The following is an 18,989-nucleotide window of genomic DNA, read 5'->3' as shown; positions in this document are numbered from 1 at the left end:
TGGAATCACCGGCCTCGGAGGATGTTCATTCAGTTGTTTAATTTTGTAGAAAAAAAGCAGATCAGACATGACACAAAACTAAAGTCATTTCAAATGGCAACTTTCTGGCTTTAAGAAACCCTATAAGAAATCAAGAAAAAAAATTGTGGCAGTCAGTAGTGGTTACTTTTTTAGACCAAGCAGAGCGAAAAAAAAATGGACTCACTCAATTCTGAGGAATAAATTATGGAATCACCCTGTCAATTTTCATCCCCAAAACTAACACCTGCATCAAATCAGATCTGCTCGTTAGTCTGCATCTAAAAAGGAGTGATCACACCTTGGAGAGCTGTTGCACCAAGTGGACTGACATGAATCATGGCTCCAACACGAGAGATGTCAATTGAAACAAAGGAGAGGATTATCAAACTCTTTAAAGAGGGTAAATCATCACGCAATGTTGCAAAAGATGTTGGTTGTTCAGTCAGCTGTGTCTAAACTCTGGACCAAATACAAACAACATGGGAAGGTTGTTAAAGGCAAACATACTGGTAGACCAATGAAGACATCAAAGCGTCAAGACAGAAAACTTAAAGCAGTATGTCTCAAAAATCGAAAATGCTCAACAAAACAAATGAGGAACGAATGGGAGGAAACTGGAGTCAATGTCTGTGACCGAACTGTAAGAAACTGCCTAAAGGAAATGGGATTTACATAGAGAAAAGCTAAACGAAAGCCATCATTAACACCTAAACAGAAAAAAACAAGGTTACAGTGGACTAAGAAAAAGCAATCGTGGACTGTGGATGACTGGATGAAAGTCATATTCAGTGATGAATCTCGAATCTGCATTGGGCAAGGTGATGATGCTGGAACTTTTGTTTGGTGCCGTTCCAATGAGATTTATAAAGATGACTGCCTGAAGAGAACATGTAAATTTCCACAGTCATTGATGATATGGGGCTGCATGTCAGGTAAAGGCACTGGGGAGATGGCTGTCATTACATCATCAATGAATGCACAAGTTTATGTTGATATTTTGGACACTTTTCTTATCCCAACAATTGAAAGGATGTTTGGGGATGATGAAATCATTTTTCAAGATGATAATGCATCTTGCCATAGAGCAAAAACTGTGAAAACATTCCTTGCACAAAGACACATAGGGTCAATGTCATGGCCTGCAAATAGTCCGGATCTTAATCCAATTGAAAATCTTTGGTGGAAGTTGAAGAAAATGGTCCATGACAAGGCTCCAACCTGCAAAGCTGATCTGGCAACAGCAATCAGAGAAAGTTGGAGCCAGATTGATGAAGAGTACTGTTTGTCACTCATTAAGTCCATGCCACAGAGACTGCAAGCTGTTATAAAAGCCAGAGGTGGTGCAACAAAATACTAGTGATGTGTTGGAGCGTTCTTTTGTTTTTCGTGATTCCATAATTTTTTCCTCAGAATTGAGTGATTCCATATTTTTTTTTCCCTCTGCTTGGTCTAAAAAAGTAACCGTTACTGACTGCCACAATTTTTTTTCATGATTTCTTATAGTGTTTCTTAAAGCCAGAAAGCTGCCATTTGAAATGACTTTAGTTTTGTGTCATGTCTGCGATCTGCTTTTTTTCTACAAAATTAAACGACTGAATGAACATCCTCCGAGGCCGATGATTCCATAATTTTTGCCAGCGGTTGTATAAATGGGAAACGCAGTAAAACTGATTTTTCCATCCAGTGATGACATCAGCATTTCTGGGATACTGACAAATTATGTGTCATGCAAAATAACACACAAACATTTTTCACATCAGTATTTGACTTTTAGAACATGTTAAATGTTTATCATATTTTCTCCAGTTGGATATTTCTCGCCCATGTAATAGAAGAATCCGTAAAAAAATTTACGTTTAGCAGGCTTGAGTTTGCATGTAGATAATTAGAAGTAAATTCTTCCTCAAGACAGATTTTGAAACATATTAAAAAAAATAAATCAAAGATTTACTGGGAGTGTTAACTTTTCTGTATAAACGAGGATTTAAAAAAAGTTGGGTCACCATTTTGGTCAAACCAGCTCAATATGAATTTTTAAATCGTCTCTCTGCAGCAGAACAATGTTTAATTAATTCATAATTTTAGCACGGCGCAGAGTTCATGGATAACCCTGTAATGGTGCCTCTCATTTCTTGCTGTGTGGATGAGCGGCAGCACGTAACATTTATCCTTCAGTCTCGGATCCGGATGTTAAAACCTGAGACTTAATATCCACTGTGGCGTCTCAGAGACGTTTGTAAACAATTTTACAAATAGAAACATCATGAAATCAGACCACAGACTAAAGCTGACACACGCCAGGAAAACAAAAATAACCCAGACGCATTCACCACTGGTCACATGACACAACCAACCAGCTGGAGGCCAGCATAGTGGATCGCTTTGTCCCAAGCCTTGTAATTGGCTGCCTGTCCCAGTAAACATCAAAATAGCCAACAGGAACAACTCTACAAAATTTTGCTTCAATTGATGATTGATTTTGTCAGAAATTTCCACATTTTCCCCCAAAAACAGGAATTCCGGAAATTTGCGAAAAACCATGGCTGTTGAATCAACCTATTTCTGGGTTTTCTCACATGGACCGCCTTTAGAGCTGTTAAAAAATTCCAGCTGGCCTTTCCTCTGCTCAGGATGGTGGGTGGAGGGGAGGGTTGAGGAGAAGTGGGGGAAGAAGGAAACCTTGTTTTGGTGCTGAGATGGTGCTACTGACGCAACATCTAATGGCAGGAAACCATGTATAGCGCTTTTCTCAGTACGTCTTTACCCGATAGAATACCACACTTTGCTTGGGCAAGTTGGCCAGTTGGAATATCAAGCCTTGTACATGAAGGTTTTTGACTCGTGCAGGCTCTGGTCGCATCATAAAACTAATAGAAACATAGATTTTATCTGCTACCGCACCAGGCATTTTAAATCTGATATTTGGTGGTTTGTCCTCAGGTGTTGTTGTAGCTGCCCTTTATTTATTTATTTTTTTTCTGTTTCTCAGATGAACTACTAAAGATTGTAAATCGGTTTTACAAGAGGAAAGAGATGCAGAAGCTGGGAGGAGAGCATGGTCTCGACGGTGAGAAGGAAAGCAGAATTGTCATACATGCATCAGTTTACCCATTAGGGCTGTTCATGTTATATAGTCAAAAAATAAAAGTTGTGAGAGACTTCGGGCCACAAATTGTTTATGTTCCACTTGGGGTTTTATAGGTGCAGACAAAATATAGATGTCCCCCAGAGTGACACATTTTCCTCTCCCTCCGCTGGCAAGGCACCGTCACCCTAATGGGAGAATACTCTGATGCCATTATTTTTCTTTTACAGGTACATGTGATGGCTTCTAATCGCAAAAAGTGGTGGATGGTTGGTCACTGAGAGGAGAACTTTACTGGATTACTACATTGCTTGTTTGTGGAAAATTGTTGCTTTGTGGGGGACCCCTAAACAATGTCCGATTACAATAAAATTTGGCACAGACCTTTTATTTTATTAGTGGAACAAGAACAACATGTGGCCCAAAGGATTTTGTAATGTTTGACATTTTGAAGAGATCTATTACCCATGAATACAAATGAGAAAAAAATTATCAGCTCCCCAGTGACATTTAATGTTTTCTTCAAAATTTCCACAAGTGCTTGTTGAACAGAGCAAATAATTTTCAGCGCAGCATTTCTATATGTCTTTGTTTTATTTTGGATGCTTACACTATTTTACTTTGCACACAGAAAACCAAAAACTACCAGGGTCAAAGTTATTGCTCCCCTTAAGAACTGACCTTTTTTGAAGACATTTTGAAGAAAATGTTACATTTCATAGGAGAGCTAATAATTTTGTCCCCATCTGTATAATCTTAGAGGTGTGACACATACCTTATGTGTTCCTAAATTTCAGGTTTTTGTATGTTAAATTGTCTTCTTTGTGTCTTTGGTCGGACAGCTCGGCTCTTCCACCAGGCTTTTATTAGCTTCAGAAATTTTGTTCTGGAAGTAGAATCACTTCCAGCTGAGCTTCACGTCATCCTCAGTGACATCTGCTGTGGAGCAGGTTTGTTAATTTTTGTATTCCAGTTTGGTGTTATTCACAAGCATTTTGTTATTGTTTTAATAGGAAGCTTGTGTCATCACTATATTTCTTTGTTGTTTTTGCTCTCCAGGCCATGTTGATGACATCTTCCCATATTTCATGCATCATGCTAAGCAAATCTTTCCAATGCTGGACTGTATGGATGACCTGAGAAAGCTCTCTGACCTCAGAGTTCCTGCCAACTGGTACATACTGTGGAGTTAGACTCAGTAAGGCAGAGGGGGGGGGGTTTGTACATTCAGCTGTTATTTTCATCCAGACGAAGGTACCACTCAGCTACATCTTGGATACCTGGAAGGTGAAGTTTTGGCCTCTAGAAAATGTATAAAAAGGCATTTCTTTACTGAAAGAATGTCCAGAGTAGATGTGAACCCCATCAAGTCTGGTCTGCTTCAGGTTTCTTCCTGTACGCAGGCCTGGTATTTTTCCGGCCTGAGCCGGATTTCCTGCTTTTGGATCCGGATATATGCAGTGGAGGCAACGGGTTGCCATGTAATCCTTATGGAAGGACACGTTGTGGATATGTAGTGACATGGAGATGTCTGTCTGGAGTTTATACTTGACATGGACATGTCCTGTCTCTGGCAATCAGCCTGTGAGCAGGACTTATGTCCCTTTTGTCTTTTATTTAACACAATTATGAGAGTTTGAGGGGGAGAAAGCGAGGAAGTGCAGAAGCAGCCGGTGTCTTTTTGTTTTTTGTTCATGTGCGTCTGCGCGAATGAATCATCTGTGAAGATAATTTTATTTAGATGTATTTTAGAACTTAAAAACGGGACCGATGCTAATGCGTTAGCATTTCTATGGCGTTTTCAATGTTAAAGTTAGCATTAAGCTGTTTGCATCTCAGCACAGTCTGTGTGCATTTGTTTTCTGTATAATAAATAATTAATGGCTTAGCATTTGTTGTCGTAAAAGAGTCAAATGTATTATGAGTTGTAATATTTTTTATTTATATATTAATAATAGCAGTAACAACAAAAGTAATAATAAGTAATATTGCTACAATACAATTTTAGAGAAACAGACAAAAAGAACCTGAAAAAATAAAACACAACAGAAAAAGGTAAAACCAACTAACAATGAACATAAATAAATATAGAAATAAATAACTGTTTCCTGTGAACACCTAGTGACTCCACTTCATCCCTGCTTTATTTAAGTTTAATGACAATTTGTTTCGGTCAAACCACATCTAAGCTGTGTTTTTACACAAGAAAAAATAAAATGCAGTAAACTGCACATTTGTGTCTTTTTTCATGAAAATAACTTATTAAAGATCACGTTACACTTTAGTCAGGCCTTTAAAATACTTTTGTGGACTCTTGCTGTAATATGTTATCAGTGGTTGAGACAGTTGCTGTAGGCATCTAAAAATGCTCATAATCCGGTGAAACCGTATGGAAATCTCTTTGTGGTGTGTTGGTGATGTATGTATGTGCAAAATAAAACAAAACAGTACTCCAGGTATGTTTTTGACGAGAATATAACATAACTTTATTACAAGCTCAAACATTGATATTGCGTGACAAAGGCCTTTTTAATAATAACTCATTTAAAGAAATAATGGCAAAACTCACATATAAGTAAAAAACAAACAACAACAAAAAAATGATTAATCGATTACTAAAATAATCGTTAGTTGCAGCCCTAGTTTGTTTTACAAGTGAGAGCATTTTACAGATTAAATGTGAATACGCCAGTGTTGTTTCTCAGTGCACATGCGTTTTCAAAACTGCTGACAGTGTTACTTTGTGCACAGCAGAACAACATTGTCAGTTGCTTTAGGCCCTAATTTTGTATTTTATTGACTGTACAGCCAGCAACACAGCACCCATTAGGTGCATTCACCGAATTAGAACAGATCAAAATACTACAGAAGACAAAGAATTTTTACTTGACAGTTTGAAGTGCGTTTTCTTTGTTTCAGAGGGCTTCATACCCATTAAAATTCACTAGAATATACAAAATTTGACTTGCTCTTTTAAAAAATTTCTGGGGGAGCACCCCCAGACCCCCCATAATTAATAGTGTGGTTTTACTTCACACTTTGAAGTGAGTTTCCTTTGTTTCAGAGGGCTTCATACCCATTAAAATTCACCAGAATATACTAAATTTGACTTGCTCTTTTAAAAAAATTCTGTGGGAGATCCCCCAGACCCCCATAGTTTGAATTGAGTTTCCTTTGTTTCAGAGGGCTTCATACCCATTAAAATTCACCAGAATATACTAAATTTGACTTGCTCCTTTAAAAGTTTCTGGGGGAGATCCCCCAGACCCCCCATAATCAATACTGTGTTTTTACTGAACAGTTTGAAGTGATTTTTTTTTTTTTGTTTCAGAGGGCTTCATACACATTAAAATTCACCAGAATATACAAAATTTGACTTGCTCTTTTAAAAAAATTTCTGGGGGAGATCCCCCAGACCCCCCATAATTAATACTGTGTTTTTACTTAAGTTTGAAGTGAACTTTCTTTGTTTCAGAGGGCTTCATACACATTAAAATTCACCAGAATATACAAAATTTGACTTACTCTTTTAAAAAAATTTCTGGGGGAGATCCCCCAGACCCCCCATAATCAATACTGTGTTTTTACTTCACAGATTGAAGTGAGTTTTATTTGTTTCAGAGGGCTTCATACCTGCTAATATTCTCCAGAATACACAAAGTTTGACTTGGTCTTTAAAAAATGTTTGGGGGAGGGGCACCCCCAGACCCCCCAGAATCAAGACCCCGCCCCCCACTGTCACACTTTTATGTACTTTTTATGTTCAAGTTTTGCGTTCTTTTTATGCTTTGACTGTCTCTCCTTAGAGGCTATTTAGAATAGATTTATATGCTGTATAATGTGTTTATTGTATTTAATGAGGAAAAAAAGAGTGTGTGCCCCCACTACGTCACATTTTAGAGAATTGCTGGCATTGATTTTTGTCAGATGAAAATTTATTGCTTTAACCCATGATGTAGTCAAAACCTGCAGATGTTAGGTGAAGCTATGCCCAATTTTTGTTTGTGGTTATTTTATTTTTGCTTTAGAAAACTGCATTGTAAAACACAAACCACTTGACCCCAAAGATGGTAATGATTGTTTAAAATCTTTAACATTGGGTGTTCCTGAGAGCTTTCCAAACAGGTTTGAAAAGGCCTAAAATCGCAGCCCCCAGCCTGGAGCTTTGCCCCTGGGCCCCATTGGGGACCTAGGCGGCCCCCAAACCCCTCGACTGATTAGTTTCAGGCTTAGCCATATTGCCTCAATGCCAGCCCTGTGTACATCAACAACAGAAAAATTGCTTTTCCCTACCTCTAACGTCAATGTGCTTCTTCATGGGATGGCTATGGTCCAGAAAATTCTCATGTTTAGCCTTTTGAAGTGGCATGTTCACAGATGGCAAACTCTGTCCTTCCAGGTCACTAAACAGATCCTGGTTTTAAGAGACCTTTGAGTCACTTGAATCAGTATTACCAAGATGCCAAAAATCCTGCCGGTGAAACAGGAACCCAGTGTGTCCAATAGAATAGGAGGTTACAACTAAATTGGGGCAGGGTGATATGACCAAAATGTCATATTATCAGTTATCAAGTTGTTCACCAATGAATATTCGGCCTCGGGGTGTACGGTTTTCTTCAGGGTGTATATTTATCATATACCTATAAATGATAAATGTTGTATGGTTTTCTGAAGGGTGTAAAAAGCCATATTCATTGGTGAACAAGTTGATAACGATTTGATCATATACAGTGGTCCCTCGTTTATCGCGGGAGTTACGTTCTAAAAATAACCCGCAATAGGCGAAATCCGCGAAGTAGTCAGCATTATTTTTTACAATTATCGATATTTTAAGGCTGTAAAACCCCTCACTACACACTTTATACACTTTTCTCAAACAGGCATTAACATTTTCTCAGATTTCTCTCCTGTGTAAATACTCAAAGTTCAAACCTTAGAAAAAAAATTGAACGTTTTCCTATAAATAATTATGATGGCTTTTAGAACTAACAAATTTAGTTTTAACGATCAACCTATGAGGTTGGACACGTAAGAAATTATTAATTGTGACTCGACAGTATTTCACAGTTCTTCTGACCGCACCTCTTTGTTGTGGTGCTGCTCCGCTGTCCGGATTGGCTGATTACTCTGGTGGTATGAAAAATATTACCCGTCCGCAAAAAGGGTGTATTGCTATTTATTCTTTAGTGTTTTATTCAATCATATTGGCGTATCATTTATAGGTATATGATAATCCAATATACCTCATGTCTTGATAATGATATATATCATGATATATAGCACATTTTATGTATTTTCAATAAATTAATGATTTATATGTAATGATCACATGGGAAGACCTATTTCCCATTGCACTTTAAACTACATACTAAAAAGTAAATGGTATACGATATTGTTTGGCCTTTGGTTCGGAGACCAAGCATTCAGCACAGTCAAAACTATTTTATTTATTAATCCATTTGTTCACCCAATAATTTGCACCACTTTTTACACCAAAATTGGAGCAACTTTAACTTTTGATCCCTGTGCAAGCTGAAATTGACCTTTGTCACCATTCTTACTGTTTTTAACCACATAACTCCATAACATTTAGTCATAGATAGCCCAAACTATACCTTTTTGGAATCTTTATGATCAGACAAATAGTGTAGTATAATTTTCAATATGACTGGAGTATTTTTAAATCCTTGTTTAATTCCTCAGTTGACCCCTACCTGGCTGCCTACTGAAAATTCAAGTGGCCAGTCATTTTTTTTCTTCAAAACAGTAATGTCTATGCAGTATTTGTGCCAAATTTGGTGCTTGTTTTGTCATTTGAAGGATTGTTTATCTGCTGCACTATATAGAAATCTATATCTGCTTGAACCCATGTATTCTTGCTATGGCACCATCATGTGGTAGACTGATTCAGGTACAGATGTGTACAGCTCTGTGGTACAGGAGCTGGACTGCCAACATATAGAGTGGGGTTTGATTCAGGGTGTGTGTTTCAGACTACCTGTCTCTGTCCTCGGACAAGACACTTCATCTACATAGTCTACCCAGCTGTAAATGAGTCCCGTCCTTTGCTGGGGATGTCAGACTGGTTTCCCACCTGATGGGCCTCAGAGCCTAAGGACATGTTTTGAACAGTGTCAGAGGAAGGAAGAACTTAAGGTTGAGTGTGCATTTGGTTTATTCCCCAGACAGAATCAGAGTGGTTTACAAAACAATGCATACCAGAAAATAAACAATAGAGCATAATATGAAACAATACATGTTTTTCTATCATCATATGATACACATTGTCATAGCTCACAGCCCTCATCTTCAACTACAAATAAATAAATTGGGGATTGTCTGCTGTTTGTGTATTTGTACCTTTTGATTTGGAAATTAAACCTTCCATTGACATCTAGATAAAAAAAAAAGTGAAACTTAAACTATTAGTAACGTACGTTGTAAATATGGCATTCAGGTAGTGATACAAAAAACTGAGCTATATCTGTAACATCCAGAGTTGGTGTGTATTTCAGTGTTTGTCTGACACTCAGTGAAGTCATTAAATCTGCACAAACCCTGTCCCAGGTCCAGTGAGCGACTCGGTATTCCTCCATGTTTCATTTGTTGTGAATTCTACAGCTAGCCAGGCCCCTGTAGTCGGTGCGGACCAAGGTAGCTTAGCCGCCGTTAGTTACCCCCTGGCAGATCCCGAGCAGCCGGGAAAGCAGGCCGACTGGGTGACTGTGAGGAGGAAGCATAGCCCTAAACAGAAGCCCCGTGTACACCGCCAACCCGTTCACATTTCTAACCGTTTTTCCCCACTCGACGACACACCCGCCGAGGATCAAACTCTGGTTATTGGCGACTCTGTTTTGCGAAATGTGAAGTTAGCGACACCAGCAACCATAGTCAATTGTCTTCCGGGGGCCAGAGCAGGCGACATTGAAGGAAACTTGAAACTGCTGGCTAAGGCTAAGCGTAAATTTGGTAAGATTGTAATTCACGTCGGCAGTAATGACACCCGGTTACGCCAATCGGAGGTCACTAAAATTAACATTAAATCGGTGTGTAACTTTGCAAAAACAATGTCGGACTCTGTAGTTTTCTCTGGGCCCCTCCCCAATCAGACCGGGAGTGACATGTTTAGCCGCATGTTCTCCTTGAATTGCTGGCTGTCTGAGTGGTGTCCAAAAAATGAGGTGGGCTTCATAGATAATTGGCAAAGCTTCTGGGGAAAACCTGGTCTTGTTAGGAGAGATGGCATCCATCCCAATTTGGATGGAGCAGCTCTCATTTCTAGAAATCTGGCCAATTTTCTTAAATCCTCCAAACCGTTACTATCCAGGGTTGGGACCAGGAAGCAGAGTTGTAGTCTTACACACCTCTCTGCAGCTTCTCTCCCCCTGCCATCCCCTCATTACCCCATCCCCGTAGAGACGGTGCCTGCTCCCAGACTACCAATAACCAGCAAAAATCTATTTAAGCATAAAAATTCAAAAAGAAAAAATAATATAGCACCTTCAACTGCACCACAGACTAAAACAGTTAAATGTGGTCTATTAAACATTAGGTCTCTGTCTTCTAAGTCCCTGTTGGTAAATGATATAATAATTGATCAACATATTGATTTATTCTGCCTTACAGAAACCTGGTTACAGCAGGATGAATATGTTAGTTTAAATGAGTCAACACCCCTGAGTCACACTAACTGTCAGAATGCTCGTAGCACGGGCCGGGGCGGAGGATTAGCAGCAATCTTCCATTCCAGCTTATTAATTAATCAAAAACTCAGACAGAGCTTTAATTCATTTGAAAGCTTGACTCTTAGTCTTGTCCATCCAAATTGGAAGTCCCAAAAACCAGTTTTATTTGTTATTATCTATCGTCCACCTGGTCGTTACTGTGAGTTTCTCTGTGAATTTTCAGACCTTTTGTCTGACTTGGTGCTTAGCTCAGATAAGATAATTATAGTGGGCGATTTTAACATCCACACAGATGCTGAGAATGACAGCCTCAACACTGCATTTAATCTATTATTAGACTCTATTGGCTTTGCTCAAAAAGTAAATGAGTCCACCCACCACTTTAATCATATCTTAGATCTTGTTCTGACTTATGGTATGGAAATAGAAGACTTAACAGTATTCCCTGAAAACTCCCTTCTGTCTGATCATTTCTTAATAACATTTACATTTACTCTGATGGACTACCCAGCAGTGGGGAATAAGTTTCATTACACTAGAAGTCTTTCAGAAAGCGCTGTAACTAGGTTTAAGGATATGATTCCTTCTTTATGTTCTCTAATGCCATATACCAACACAGTGCAGAGTCGCTACCTAAACTCTGTAAGTGAGATAGAGTATCTCGTCAATAGTTTTACATCCTCATTGAAGACAACTTTGGATGCTGTAGCTCCTCTAAAAAAGAGAGCTTTAAATCAGAAGTGCCTGACTCTGTGGTATAACTCACAAACTCGTAGTTTAAAGCAGATAACCCGTAAGTTGGAGAGGAAATGGCGTCTCACTAATTTAGAAGATCTTCACTTAGCCTGGAAAAAGAGTCTGTTGCTCTATAAAAAAGCCCTCCGTAAAGCTAGGACATCTTTCTACTCATCACTAATTGAAGAAAATAAGAACAACCCCAGGTTTCTTTTCAGCACTGTAGCCAGGCTGACAAAGAGTCAGAGCTCTATTGAGCTGAGTATTCCATTAACTTTAACTAGTAATGACTTCATGACTTTCTTTGCTAACAAAATTTTAACTATTAGAGAAAAAATTACTCATAACCATCCCAAAGACGTATCGTTATCTTTGGCTGCTTTCAGTGATGCCGGTATTTGGTTAGACTCTTTCTCTCCGATTGTTCTGTCTGAGTTATTTTCATTAGTTACTTCATCCAAACCATCAACATGTTTATTAGACCCCATTCCTACCAGGCTGCTCAAGGAAGCCCTACCATTATTTAATGCTTCGATCTTAAATATGATCAATCTATCTTTGTTAGTTGGCTATGTACCACAGGCTTTTAAGGTGGCAGTAATTAAACCATTACTTAAAAAGCCATCACTTGACCCAGCTATCTTAGCTAATTATAGGCCAATCTCCAACCTTCCTTTTCTCTCAAAAATTCTTGAAAGGGTAGTTGTAAAACAGCTAACTGATCATCTGCAGAGGAATGGTCTATTTGAAGAGTTTCAGTCAGGTTTTAGAATTCATCATAGTACAGAAACAGCATTAGTGAAGGTTACAAATGATCTTCTTATGGCCTCGGACAGTGGACTCATCTCTGTGCTTGTTCTGTTAGACCTCAGTGCTGCTTTTGATACTGTTGACCATAAAATTTTATTACAGAGATTAGAGCATGCCATAGGTATTAAATGCACTGCGCTGCTGTGGTTTGAATCATATTTGTCTAATAGATTACAATTTGTTCATGTAAATGGGGAATCTTCTTCACAGAGTAAAGTTAATTATGGAGTTCCACAAGGTTCTGTGCTAGGACCAATTTTATTCACTTTATACATGCTTCCCTTAGGCAGTATTATTAGATGGTATTGCTTAAATTTTCATTGTTACGCAGATGATACCCAGCTTTATCTATCCATGAAGCCAGAGGACACACACCAATTAGCTAAACTGCAGGATTGTCTTACAGACATAAAGACATGGATGACCTCTAATTTCCTGCTTTTAAACTCAGATAAAACTGAAGTTATTGTACTTGGCCCCACAAATCTTAGAAACATGGTGTCTAACCAGATCCTTACTCTGGATGGCATTACCCTGACCTCTAGTAATACTGTGAGAAATCTTGGAGTCATTTTTTATCAGGATATGTCATTCAAAGTGCATATTAAACAAATATGTAGGACTGCTTTTTTGCATTTACGCAATATCTCTAAAATCAGAAAGGTCTTGTCTCAGAGTGATGCTGAAAAACTAATTGATGCATTTATTTCCTCTAGGCTGGACTATTGTAATTCATTATTATCAGGTTGTCCTAAAAGTTCCCTAAAAAGCCTTCAGTTAATTCAAAATGCTGCAGCTAGAGTACTGACGGTGACTAGAAGGACAGAGCATATCTCACCCATATTGGCCTCTCTTCATTGGCTTCCTGTTAATTCTAGAATAGAATTTAAAATTCTTCTTCTTACTTATAAGGTTTTGAATAATCAGGTCCCATCTTATCTTAGGGACCTCATAGTACCATATCACCCCAATAGAGCACTTCGCTCTCAGACTGCAGGCTTACTTGTAGTTCCTAAGGTTTGTAAGAGTAGAATGGGAGGCAGAGCCTTCAGCTTTCAGGCTCCTCTCCTGTGGAACCAGCTCCCAATTCAGATCAGGGAGACAGACACCCTCTCTACTTTTAAGATTAGGCTTAAAACTTTCCTTTTTGCTAAAGCTTATAGTTAGGGCTGGATCAGGTGACCCTGAACCATCCCTTAGTTATGCTGCTATAGATGTAGACTGCCTGGGGGTTCCCATGATGCACTGTTTCTTTCTCTTTTTGCACTGTATGCACCACTCTGCATTTAATCATTAGTGATCGATCTCTGCTCCCCTCCACAGCATGTCTTTTTCCTGGTTCTCTCCCTCAGCCCCAACCAGTCCCAGCAGAAGACTGCCCCTCCCTGAGCCTGGTTCTGCTGGAGGTTTCTTCCTGTTAAAAGGGAGTTTTTCCTTCCCACTGTAGCCAAGTGCTTGCTCACAGGGGGTCGTTTTGACCGTTGGGGTTTTACATAATTATTGTATGGCCTTGCCTTACAATATAAAGCGCCTTGGGGCAACTGTTTGTTGTGATTTGGCGCTATATAAAAAAATTGATTGATTGATTGATTGAATTCATGAGTTACACACGTCCGATCCAAGTGAGTGATCAGTATGAATTAATCAATCTATTCTGATAGGATGTGCAGCTGACCCATTCAGTAAATTTGTGAGTTCCATGAGTACCGAGTCTGCAACCATGCACCCTAATCAGAGTCTGTTCTGATTCATGCTCACAAGGAAGATGCTGATTCACTTAGATGGATTGAGGTACATTGAGTTTGTGCAGGTTTTAAGAAGTACAATGAGTAAAGCATTATTTTTTTTTTTTTATTGTTAGTCTCACCTGGTTTTAGCAGCAGTTGCAGGAGTGGTGGCCAAGTGGTAAGTGCACTTGGTTTCAGTGTGGAAGGTTCCCAGTTCAAACCCCACCCCTGCCACATTTCTTCATGTAATGTGGAGTTGCGTCAGGAAGGGCATCCGGTGTAAAACTTGTGCCAAATCAATATGCAGGCCCAACTGGGATTTGCTGTGGCGACCCCCAGTGAAAGTGAAGGGACTTACTTACCTGGTGTTAGTGGCAGGTATCAAACCCCACACTCTGACTCATGGGTTAGTAATGGGATGATCTGAGTGGATTAGGACTTGCCCCACTCCACTTGTGTTATGATTTGGTGCTGTGTGCATGAACTGACTCTACCATGTAATGGGGGAAAAATAATTCATTTGGATGGTAGTACTGTTCATAACCATGACAGTATGACATTGCGGTCATTATAGTGTGTGTGTGTCCGTCCCCATCAGGTATCCTGAAGCTCGTGCCATTCAGAGGAAGGTGATATTCCATGCTGGTCCCACCAACAGTGGAAAAACGTACCACGCCATCCAGCGCTACCTGGCTGCTAAGTCAGGGATCTACTGTGGTCCTCTGAAGCTTCTGGCACATGAAATCTTTGACAAGAGCAACAGTGCTGTATGTGGCTTTTTGCCTACGTTATCTGTGTTTTGTCTTGTACTCTGACCATTCCTTTGTTTCATTTGAAGTTTTTCTCAGTTTCTGTCTTGTTCTGCTGTTGTTGTTTCTGGTCACTTTGTACCATGCTGTTGACTGCTGCTTGTGTGTGTGTGTGTGTGTGTGTGTGTGTGTGTGTGTGTGTGTGTGTGTGTGTGTGTGTGTGTGTGTGTGTGTGTGTGTGTGTGTGTGTGTGTGTGTGTGTGTGTCACTTTGTGTTCCCAGGGTGTACCATGTGACTTGGTAACTGGAGAGGAGAGAACCTTCGTGGACCCAGAGGGTCGCGCAGCTGATCACGTGGCCTGTACCATCGAGATGTGCAGCGTCACCACGCCTTGTTAGTGAACATAACATCTGCTAGCATTTATTTTCAACAGCATAAACAATAAGCAATCTCTGTGGTGATTGTCTGAACAAAAATACACACTTGTAACTCAAAGTTTTAACAGGCTTCAGTTTTTGATGGTGCATTATTGAATTACTATGCCACAGTTTCTGAACATTATGAAATTTTTGATGGAGTTTTGTTTTCTTTGTGTCATCTGTCGGTAGATGAGGTGGCTGTAATCGATGAGATTCAAATGATCAAAGATCCTGCCAGAGGTTGGGCCTGGACCAGAGCACTGTTAGGTTTGTAACACAGTCAGACACAAGTGCACCTCTGTTCTCATGGAAGTGTACCAAGTTACATAAAAACAAATGAGCATCATTTCTGTGGAGCTTTCTCATCTGATATAGAACCTCCAAGCCCTCGACAATGATTTATCACATTCATCCATTCACGCACACTCACCTAATGATGTCGGAATTTGCATTAAGTATTTTGTGCAAGGGAACAGAGTGATTTTCCTGTTTGTTTGGGAATGAAACTGAGGACCCTCTGATTTGAAGACCGCCGCAGGTTGTGGATGCCTTAGAAGTGGAGGAGTTCTGTATCAGTAGTGGGGCAGCATAGCAAAGCAGTTGCTCATTTTGTGATAAAAGCGTGGAGTTTGGCACACCCATTCTAAATTAACTAATGTTTATTTTTAGATATGGAGCCATCCTGGAGCTGACCTCCAATGAGCTACAGGGGTCAATAAAGAATTACACAGGGGGCAAAATTTAAAAATGCTCCAATCATGTTGAAACCTATACCACATTATTTGTCTGATCATAATGATTCCAAAAAGGTATAGTTTGGACTATTTATGACTGAATGTTCTAGAGTTATGGGGTAAAAATGGCAAAAATGGTGGCAAAGATCAAGGCCCCTTCACACATAATACGAAGTTTGGACAAATATGGCAAAACAGTGCAAAACAGTTCGAATTTGCACACCATGAAACATCGCTCTGGCGGGCGGGCGTGCATGATCCTGGTGCAAGAGCTCGTGCATTTCGAGCAGGAATACGAGGTCTGTTAGAAAAGTAACGGACCTTTTTATTTTTTGCAAAAACTATATGGATTTGAATCGTGTGATTGCATCAGCCAAGCTTGAACCTTCGTGCGCATGCGTGAGTTTTTTCACACCTGATGGTTGGTCCAGCCTCCTCGTCGGATTTTCATTGTCAGGAAATTGGCTGATTGACTGCCGCTTTGCTTCATCAAAATTTTTTCAGAAAGTGTGAGAGACAGCCAAGTGGAAACCATTTGGAAAATTCAGATGGCTTTCGGTGAAGATCTAATGGGGATCACACAGATTAAGGACAATTACAACTGGATTAAAGACGGCCCACAGTGGCGGATGGCGCACGCGCACCGAGCGGGATCGACAGGCTCAAAAGACCAGATCATTTCCAAAGTGAACGCTTTGTTGATCCAGGACGTCGTCTAACTACCAGAGAAATGGCAAGACAGCTGGACATAGCACTTTTTCGGCACATTCCACTGTTACAGGAGTTTTTGTAATGGAAAGAGGAGCGGAGAAATTCGCCACGGAGCCGCTCATGGTGCGGGACGAAAGCACCTCCGTGTTGGTCTCACAGGACAAGCCCTAACATGCCCAGCTCTTGCACCATTCGGAAGATTCAGACGGCTTTCGGTGGCTTTTCAGTCGTGTGACTATCCGAGAAATTGTGGACGACCTGGACATGCCACAACATGTCCTGTGAGGCTTCATCACTGCGTTGATTTTTGTTGTGTGCCCTGCGCCTCCGTCCCGACGCGCAAATTTCTCTGCATGTCTTTTCATGCCAAAAAAGTGCTGATGTCAAACTCTTCTGCCATTTCTGTGGTAGTCAGACGATGTCCCGGATCAACAAAGTGTTTATTTTGGAAATGAACGGCACATTCCACTGTTACAGGAGTTTTTTGTCATGAAAAGATGTGCGGAGGACTTCGCACGTCGGGACGGAGGTGCAGGGCACACAACAAAAAGCAACGCCGTGATGAAGCCTCACAGGACATGTTGTGGCATGTCCAGCTCGTCCACAATTTCTCGGATAGTCACATGACTGAAAAGCCACCGAAAGCCGTCTGAATCTTCCGAATGGTGCAAGAGCTGGGCATGTTAGGGCTTGTCCTGTGAGACCAACATGGAGGTGCTTTTGTCCCGCGCCATGAGCGGCTCCGTGGCAAATTTCTCCGCTCCTCTTTCCATTACAAAAACTCCTGTAACAGTGGAATGTGCCGAAAAAGTGCTATGTCCAGCTGTCTTGCCATTTCTCTGGTAGTCAGACGACGTCCTGGATCAACAAAGCATTCACTTTGGAAATGATCTGGTCTTTTGAGCCTGTCGATCGCCGCTCGGTGCGCGGCGTGCCATCCGCCGCTGTGGGCCATCTTTAATCCAGTTGTAATTGTCCTTAATCTGTGTGATCCCCATTAGATCTTCATTGAAAACCATCTGAATTTTCCAAATGGTTTCCACTTGGCTGTCTCTCACACTTTCTGAAAAAATTTTGATGAAGCAAAGCGGCAGTCGATCAGCCAATTTCCTGACAATGAAAATCCGACGAGGGGGCTGGACCACTCTTCCCACAAGGCGTGCTCACAGGTGAATGACACAACCGACAGGCATGAAAAAACTCACGCATGCGCACGAAGGTTCAAGCTTGGCTGATGCAATCACACATGATTCAAATCCATATAGTTTTTGCAAAAAATAAAAAGGTCTGTTACTTTTCTAACAGACCTCATACTGCGAGGTGCACCACATCACGCGAATCATATGGAATAAAAAAAAAAAAAAAAAAAAAAAAAAAACTGTGGGACCACATCGCGCCGCTTATGTGGAATAAATTCAAAAAAGAGAAGAAAAACACATACCACCCACTGGACGCGAACCCGCCCCTTTCCCAAAGCTCTAATTACCAGTTAGCAACTTTACCACTGAGCTACAGAGCTGTTCTTTGAAAGCTGCGGGAATCTGCCTCATATCAGGAAGGACATGGAAGTATTACAAAAAAATTTTTAAATCCCACACCATATAAAAACACTGCATTTATCAAGCGAGCAATACAAATGTGATCCGTCTGTTCCTCTGGTGATGACCCATGGTCACTGACATACAGTCATGAAATGACATGAATGAGAAGCAGTGGGCTCTGATCATGTCCACATCTACTGGTCCGGTGCATCCAGTTGCCTCATGCATGTGTTGTGCCCAACACGCGTGTCTTGTGGATGGAACAGAGCTCACATGGATGATGTGACAGTCAGATCACTGCTGCTTGTTCTGATCTGATGGTCCGTTTCAATCGAGCAGGCTGTGTCTGCTCCGTGCGCGCGCTCGCTTGCTGCAGCTTGTCGCCACAGTGATACATGTTTTTATTTATGTCCACGCAAGTACAGCAATCAGACACACGTGCCTCACAGTGGACAATTGTTTGTCCATGTCTGTTTAAACACAGATGTTGTCCATCTGGAATGTCCAGAATGACAGATCACCACAGTTGCTTCTGTCATAGCCACACCTCCTGTCATTTCTCAGCGCACACTCCAAAGCCACACTCGTGGGGAACTTGGACAAATTTCTCTGTGAGTGCAACAGTGGTTGTCTGCAGTCTGTTATAGTGCCAAGAGTGCGACTGGCCACACATTTTCTAAGTGCCATGCGAGCGGTGCTAGATGTTTGTGCATGTTACCTGTAATTTGTCCGACACCTGCCGCGGGAGGGTTTGATGGGTTTGCACAGTGC

The 18,989-nt window shown here is 40.6% G+C and overlaps 1 protein-coding gene across 1 annotated transcript in view; it reads left to right on the top strand.

Annotated features, from left to right (window-relative positions):
- supv3l1 (SUV3-like helicase) overlaps positions 1-18,989 on the top strand; it is a 56,828-nt gene that overhangs the window by 19,355 nt on the left and 18,484 nt on the right. Inside the window, exons 2-7 of the mRNA XM_034188494.1 lie at positions 3,011-3,088; positions 3,949-4,056; positions 4,166-4,280; positions 14,662-14,830; positions 15,095-15,206; positions 15,422-15,499. Of these exons, the coding sequence (XP_034044385.1) occupies positions 3,011-3,088; positions 3,949-4,056; positions 4,166-4,280; positions 14,662-14,830; positions 15,095-15,206; positions 15,422-15,499 (660 nt within the window). The remainder of the gene's footprint in view (positions 1-3,010; positions 3,089-3,948; positions 4,057-4,165; positions 4,281-14,661; positions 14,831-15,094; positions 15,207-15,421; positions 15,500-18,989) is intronic.

The sequence above is a fragment of the Thalassophryne amazonica genome, chromosome 2 (assembly GCF_902500255.1).
Source record: "Thalassophryne amazonica chromosome 2, fThaAma1.1, whole genome shotgun sequence".
NCBI classification, from domain to species: Eukaryota; Metazoa; Chordata; class Actinopteri; order Batrachoidiformes; family Batrachoididae; genus Thalassophryne; species Thalassophryne amazonica.
This window is presented reverse-complemented; position numbering and strand designations above follow the sequence as displayed.